The sequence below is a fragment of the Bos javanicus genome, chromosome 2 (assembly GCF_032452875.1).
Source record: "Bos javanicus breed banteng chromosome 2, ARS-OSU_banteng_1.0, whole genome shotgun sequence".
NCBI lineage: Eukaryota > Metazoa > Chordata > Mammalia > Artiodactyla > Bovidae > Bos > Bos javanicus.
Genome location: NC_083869.1, coordinates 1103743 through 1111444, shown reverse-complemented (window position 1 = coordinate 1111444; position 7702 = coordinate 1103743). Strand labels below are relative to the sequence as shown.

The window sequence follows — 7702 nt, the reverse complement described above, 5'->3', positions numbered from 1 at the left end:
ATTAAAATACAAATGGTTTTCTTTAATACATCATTTCATTGTATCAGAAGGTAGTCACTGGGTGGTGAATTCCTTCACACATCATAGATTTGCGTCCTAAGATATGCATGAGTGGACATTTTACATCCTGATGGAGACCTGGGCTATTTGTTTCTATGATGAAAATGGGAAGCATCTGATTGAGAAATTAAGATGATATGGAACCTGAGACCACACAAACTTCTCATGTAAAGGGCAAAAAAGCAACGAGTGTTCAGCTAGAAATAAGTTATTTTATTTTAAAACACATACATATTAATAAATATTATTGGAAAACTTAATAAATAGCCTTTTATTTACATAAGGCAATTACAACATGCTATGACTACTTCTATAAAGCAGAATATAAGCAAGTATTAGTCATTGACAAATATGTGTGTGTGCCAATTGGAAGCTCTCCTGATACATTTACATGAAAAAAATTTTATGCAACCAACCAACATTTTACATTTTTTGTCTAGTTTTATTCCTCTTTCACAATTATATTCCATTTTACAAGAAAATTATTTAAAGAGGCAAAAACACTCAGGAATTCTACTGAAAAACAGTACTCTTAAATTTTTCCAAAGTGTAAAAACACTGACATGAGGTTGGGGTTGGGGGCAAATTATTATGGTCTGACAAATAAAGAGATTCTGCGCTTTTCAGTGTGACCCTTGGCACTAATGGTCTGGGAGTTCCTGACATCCACCTGGTGTCAGGTAGTTCATGGTCAGGGTTGAGCCGCTGGGAAGCAGGAAGTTCAGCATCACCCATTACAAAGTAAACACAACAGAATTCATCTGGTTTACAGGTCATTGATTCTTCTGCAGAACATACACCTTGGTGAAATGTCAAAGAAGCTCATCACACCATCAGAATGTGATTTCTCAGTGCAGCTCTTTAAAGTCCTTGTTTAATTTCCATATTTTACAACAGAATATATAAAACCCTTCTTTTTAAAACAAAAAAATAAAGGAAAATTAAAGCTTCATAGAATCATGCAAGCTTTACACCCAGTGCTTCCTTTGCTTACTCAGTGCTCGAAGTTGCACGGTCCTGAGCAGACAGGATGCCCAGTCCATCACTCCCAAGGAGTCCTGTACATGCGCTCTGGTCTGAGGTGACCAGCATATGCTAAACATGCAAGTGCTCTTACACAGATATGGAGACCCATCCCACCCTTTAGAGGTAGAGAAACTGAGGCACAGAAAGGTTAAGTGACTCACCTACAGTTGCACAATTCAGAGGAAAATAGAGAAAATAACAAATAAATCCTCCCGGCTCATGCTCTGGGGCCTAGACTATGCTTTTTATCATATTGGGTACATTTGAAATAGATGTTTATTTACATGATCATTGTTCTACTGAGTATCAACTTTTCACTAGACAGTATTTTTTGATGTAACAGAAAGTTACACTTTTTTTAAAATATAATTCTTTTGTTGCATTTAACAGCATGTGAGAAATATGTATGAAAATAAATGAGTTGTGAAATTGGGCCAAATTCTTGTTCCCATTCCTATATTTCTTAATCTATTCAAGTATATGATGGAGGTATAAGAATCTGGCCAGATGTGAAAACTCACCTATAAGCTAAAGGATAGACCCTCAAAATTCATCACCAGTACAACTTTGAGGCGGAGGTGAGGAATACAGAAAGTTGAGGTATTTTATATGATAAACTGTTTTATGGTGTGACTGGTGTACAAACTGGTCTTTCTCTTCCCAACTCAAACTAACAGACCTCTAGCTATGATTATGAGTAAAACATATGAAAAACTATTAATAACACAGACATGTCTTTGAGAGGAAGGTCAATGCTAAGGAGTTAATGTTACATTTTTGGTCCCTGAGAAGGTAGAACACCAAGATTCCATCAAATCCTGCTTGATGGGTGAACTATTTCCATGGTGTCAGACACAGTAAGGACAACTTCATCAGACCACTGGAGCCAACTGATCAGTCATGAACACATCTAAACTAAAGCTTCTTCTCTCTGCAGGTTCCTACTCAGTCCCAGGAATTCTAAGTCAGGATCAAGCAGGCATCAAAGAAGAGTGATGGGCAGAGCTCTGCAGATTGCTCTTTTGCGTTAGTTGAGAAGCTCAGAAAAGAGAGGTATCATCTCCCAATAAGAATTAGGCAGCCCGACAGTAGCCTGTGACCAACAAACACCTCAGTCTCCGTGGACTCATCCACGCCTACAGACGGTGCATCTCAAGCACTTTACAGATGTCTAGGAACTGGCCTCTAGAAGTGAGCACAGTATTTACAAAGAGCTGAGAGGTCAATGAAGAAGGAAGATGAGAGGTGACTGCCTACTTTAATAGTACTTTCTTCTATCAGATGAGAAACCCAAAGAAAAACCCAAAGATCAATCTATTGACTACACCTAGAATCAACTTCTGGAAATAAAACTGCAGATAACAAATTGGCTTGAAAAGTAGGAATTGAAAGAATATTTCTTATTGCTGAATCAAGAGCAGCAAAGTGTATTTCACTAACTTTCTAATGTGAAAAGACCATAATAACATCTGAGTGATGATACCCCCTGAAGACCCACCTGTGGGGAGTTCTTGCTCCCCATGTGGCAGTGGAGAGACTGCCCTTCCTCTCCGGATTCTTCTTTGCAGAGATGGAGCAGTCCTATAGAACAGCAAAGTACTCAGGGTGATCTCGGTGCTGGGTTTGGGTTAGAATCCTTAATAGGCCCTACACTTGACCACTGAGCAGAACAGGAAGTAATCTTTTTAAATGCAAAGATTCAGAGGAGAAAACAAGGCATTGTCCAAGTAAGAGAGGAGAGACATGGCCTATTTAGATATCTATCCAGGTAAATGTGCAAGTTTTGATCACAAACATAAGATTTTACAGGAGGCTTGAAAACAAATGGACAATTTTTTCCTTAGTTTTATCAAAGATAAAACCCAGAGAATAGCATAATAATGAAAATGTTTACTTTTGGAAAGATCACTGTAAGACCTATTCCCTTTCTCTTTAAAGCTTTTATTTTTTTTAATTCCAAATAAATTATAAAAACACAGATTTGTAAAATAAATACTGTAAGTCAGAAGTTATATGCTGTATGTCAAACTTGAAAAGTAGGCTGTTAGACTGCTGGTCATGTCAATTACTTCCAGGCTGCAGTCACACTTGGAATACAATGGATGATATGAATTGCATTCCACTGGAAGAAAAGCTGTGCATCCTACCAAAGTAATCTGCTAAACAGATATAAACTTGGAAGAGTCTAACTATTCACTATAACTGACCACCTTCAAGAGACGACAAGTTGTTTATACTTCGAGTTTTTATTTTACTAAAAAAAAAAACATCATAGGGAGATAATCCAGAAAATATCACCTCTAAGTATCTATGGAATAACCACGGATTAACTGCAATCAGGAACATCAATAGATTGATTTAAATAAACTAAGCTTCACATGTGAATTGCAACCAAAAAAAATGGTAATTTCCATGAACTTTCTTATGATACTTGTATAGCCACATGTATTTTTTGAATATCTCAACTCCTTACCTAAGAAACTATTTATACACCTACATTTTTAGAAAATTCAGTTCAATAAATTAAGGCCTGTATTCCTAAAAATACTGATGATAAAAAACAAACCTTCAAGAGTTGATAAAAAGAGTAATGGATTTCTGAGCATTTATTAACTATCAGTTACTATAAGATTTAGAAAATTTTTTAAATAATCTTGCTGCTGTTAGTTCACAGCTCACTGACAACTCATGATCATCCAATGTACTTTTAATTCATAAGGGTGTTTTTTGCTCTATCCTTGTTTTATTTAGCCTCTTTATTCAACACTTTAGGGAACTATCCCTTAGGTCTTTAGAGATGTTCTTTTTATCTAAAAAAAAAAAATACATTTTTTTCTATTGACATTCCTTAGTAATTTTAACTGGGTATTATTAAATTCCATGTTCTACTTCACCAAGTCAATCCCATCACTTTACTCAATCTCATTTTTCAACTTGGCTTAGTTCCCTATTTAGACAAAACACTGCCCTGAGGACTTCCCTGGTGGTCCAGTGGTTAAGACTGCACTTCCACTGCATGGGGCACCGTTTCAATCCCTGGTAGGGAAATCCCTCAAGTCTCGCAGGGTGGGATGGGGTGAACAATATTGCAGATGAAGTATATAGATATCTTGATGAATATTTGCGTCACTCTGTTCCTTGTTACTATTTCATACACATGGAAGATTACTATAGACAGGCAGATGACCTCTTTTGATCCAAATGGTGGGATAATTCATGGCTATTTTGCATTTCAGAAGTTTAATGAGAGATTGGGTGAGGGACTACAGAGTGCTTTGTCATCTCAAACAACAGGGAGATGGTTAAACTGTTTTCATTTTTGCTAGAAATTCTTCCTAAAACTATGTGTGTTCCAATTTGTAGCAAAAAAAAAAAAAAAAACCAAACTTAAGCTTAATTGTGTCCTTTAACTTGTTCCTGAACTCATATGTGCCACTGAACAGGTACTATCTCATTTAACAGCCTTATTATCAACTTAAATAATTTCTTCTTAGTGGACACAATGCTTGCTGAATGAGAACATGGGTAAATTTAATACTGGATCCCAGTTATATTAGACTGAATACAAATAAAATACCTCATGCTACTTAGTCAATTGTCTTTCATTGGATTATAACACATACTGAAAGGGTCAACTTACTCTAGCGTGTCTTTCATCTTGATTCTCTTCCAATAAATAATATTCTATAATTTATAACTGCTTTGAACATTTATAGTTTGAATAGTGAAATACTAAAGTATAATCATGGAAGTTGCATTATTCTAATTTAAGAGAACACACACACAGTAATAGTCAAATTAAGTGAATAGTTCAAGTGATAAAGGCACTGAAATTGATTTGATCTACTGAAAATCATCCTGCAAATGGAACAGTATATGGTATCCATTCACTCTTCTCTGTTTCCAATTAAAATGTCTAGGAGTCAGGGGTAGGAGAGTCAACACATCAGAGGATTAAAAACAATTAAATGTATATACCTCTGATTTGGATGGAACACCTGAATGTTACACATGCTTAATGCAAAATAACAAGACTAAAGACACATTTACTGTAGAGTCAGATTTCAAGACAACACCTTCTCCCATTTCCAAAGTAAGCTTCTAAATAAGAATATCTGTTCCCCTTCAAACACTAACCAGAATAGGCCCGTTCTATTTAAATAATGATAGTGTTTTAAAAGCAGAGAGTATTCATCAAAGCTTCCAGGTTAATGGCAATGAACATAAGATTCGTCTCATCTGAGAGAGATGACACTCAGGCAACCATAGAGCAACTTCAGAGAACAGAAGGCTGAGTCCACACTCCAGTGCTAAGCAACGCATCCTCATTCTCCACCAGCCTATTCATCATATACAAGCAACTCCAACACAAGCCATTTACTTGTGTAAATTTACTCTTCTACTTCACATCAAATTAGGACCAGAAACCATATCTTCTTTCTGTTCCTCAAGCCATACAATTCCTTGTCACATCCTAGTCCGTTTTCACATTAGATTTGTTCATCTCCCCCAGGTTGAAGTTGAACTCTTTGAACACCTGTATAAGGACAATTCCAACGGAGACAGTGGTGAACCCACAGGCCATGCCCAAGAAGTCCACCAGACCCACGTTGCTCCACTCTCGGAAGAGGATGGCTGAGGCCAGCAAGACCAGTGTGGTGAACACCACGTAGTAGATGGCCCCAAACACAGAGGAGTCGAAGCACTCGAGGGCCTTGTTGATGTACCTGAACTGGACGATGATACTGCAGCCAAGCACGGCTAGGAGCACCAGGCACAGGCAGAGGGCCCGCTGACTAGATGGGTTGTTGTGGAAGATGTCTTGGGCAGCCAGCCCAATGCCCTTGGTGGAAGGCACGGTGAAACTCCCCAGCAAGGAGCAGATGCTGATGTAGACCATGATGTTGGTGGGCCCGTGGGCCGGTGCGATCCAGAAGATGAGCAGCAGCAGCATGAGCAGCACGATGCACAGATAGCCCACAAACACTGGAAAAGAGGGGGCACACAGTGACTGGGGGGCTAGCAGAGCAGCCCCCATCATATGCCCCACCACCTGCCCCTGCCCTCGTCACCAGGACACTCCACTGCTCCAGGTGTGCTTAACCACACCCACTGAGCTCATTCCACAAAAATGTTTTCCCATCACTATTTTCACCATTAAAAAATTCATAGCTCCTACATATTACAAGTCAATAAATAAGTCTTCTATTAGTAATATTTTATAACATTAAAAGTCAACATATACACTATGAGATTTTTTCTTTTTCTTTTTTGCGCACATGGCATGGCACGCAGAACTATCCCCAGCAGGGATCAGACCCATGCCGCAAGCAGCGGAAACACAGAGTCCCAACCACTGGACTGCCTGGGAAGTCTCAAGAATTTTTTTTAAGCCAGTCCACAAGATGGTCAATTCAACAAACCCTAGGCAGAGTATTCCTGCTGGGGGAGGGCAGGGAAGGAGAGTCATGTGGGGTCTTAAAGAACATGAGGGAAAACTGTGGGGTGTCTCTGGCTGTGGCAGGGACTGAGGGCTACACGCAGAGGCCAAGGGTCCTCAGGTGTGTAGAGAGTTTCACACAACAAAAAATCATCAGATTCTCCTCACAACTTCTGAATGTCACCTTGGACAGGTAACTGAAAAATGTTTATAATAATCAGAGCCTAGAACCTGTTTTATGTATAAAACAAAGTAATCTGGCAAGCATTTAATATATATTGAATTTTTCAGTACTTCAAGACTTATTTTCCATTTCAGAAGATCCACTGCTGGGAGTTCCCTTGTGGCCAGGTAGTTAGGATTCCAGGCTTTCACCGACAGAGTCAGGGTTTAACCCCAGGTCAGGGAACTGAGATCCTGCAAGCTGTGTGGTCCAGCCAAAGAAAAATAATAAAAGAAGAAGAAGATCCCACTGATGATGGCAAAATCCCAAGTGAGTCAATAAGATAACACCTCCACATCATCTGTTTTGCACCTGCCAGATTGTCAGCAACTCCACATATGTTATGGGGTCTGCTGGCTTTAATGTATCTATTCCTGTGGCTATACTTGAGCATTCTATTTTATTCCAAAGTATTATTCTTAGGGCATTATGTTGACTGCTATTTATGTGTACAAGGAAGTTGTATTTTCCATGAATTCCATTCCCAGATTGTAAAGTGGGTGCTAGGCACTGGGCCTGAGAGGGCTGGGTACAGCCTGGACATGCCAGCAAACAGGTGGTGGGAGTCCCCTCTTCCGCAAGGGTAAGGAAAAGGACCCTGGAGGTCCGCTGCAAGAGAGGATTCGGGAAGACACTACAGCTGAAAGCTGTCTGGGAGCCTGACCTATAAACAGGGGAAGAGGTAGTGAAGGGCAGAGAGAGCAGTGTGCACAAGGGTGTTATAAAATATTGCAAAAGCATGGGCTGTGTTTGTGGAAAAATCAGAAAAAGCAGCTGAGCCTGAATGTGTAGCAGATTTCCCTGGTGGTTCAGATGGTAAAGAATCTGCCTGCAATGCAGGAGACCTGGTTCAATCCCTGGGTCGGGAAGATCCACTGGAGAAGGAATGGCTACCTCCTCCCGTAATCTTGCCTGGAGAATCCCATGAACAGAGAAGCTTCATGGGCTACAGT

At 39.4% G+C, this 7702-nt stretch overlaps 1 protein-coding gene across 1 annotated transcript in view; it reads right to left on the bottom strand.

Moving 5' to 3' along the window:
- Positions 1–252: 252 nt before the first annotated feature.
- The window catches only part of NIPA1 (NIPA magnesium transporter 1), a 50106-nt gene continuing 42656 nt past the window's right edge, over positions 253–7702 (bottom strand). The window contains exon 5 of the mRNA XM_061431448.1: positions 253–6072. Coding sequence (XP_061287432.1) covers positions 5561–6072 — 512 coding nt within the window. The 3' untranslated portion in view covers positions 253–5560. The remainder of the gene's footprint in view (positions 6073–7702) is intronic.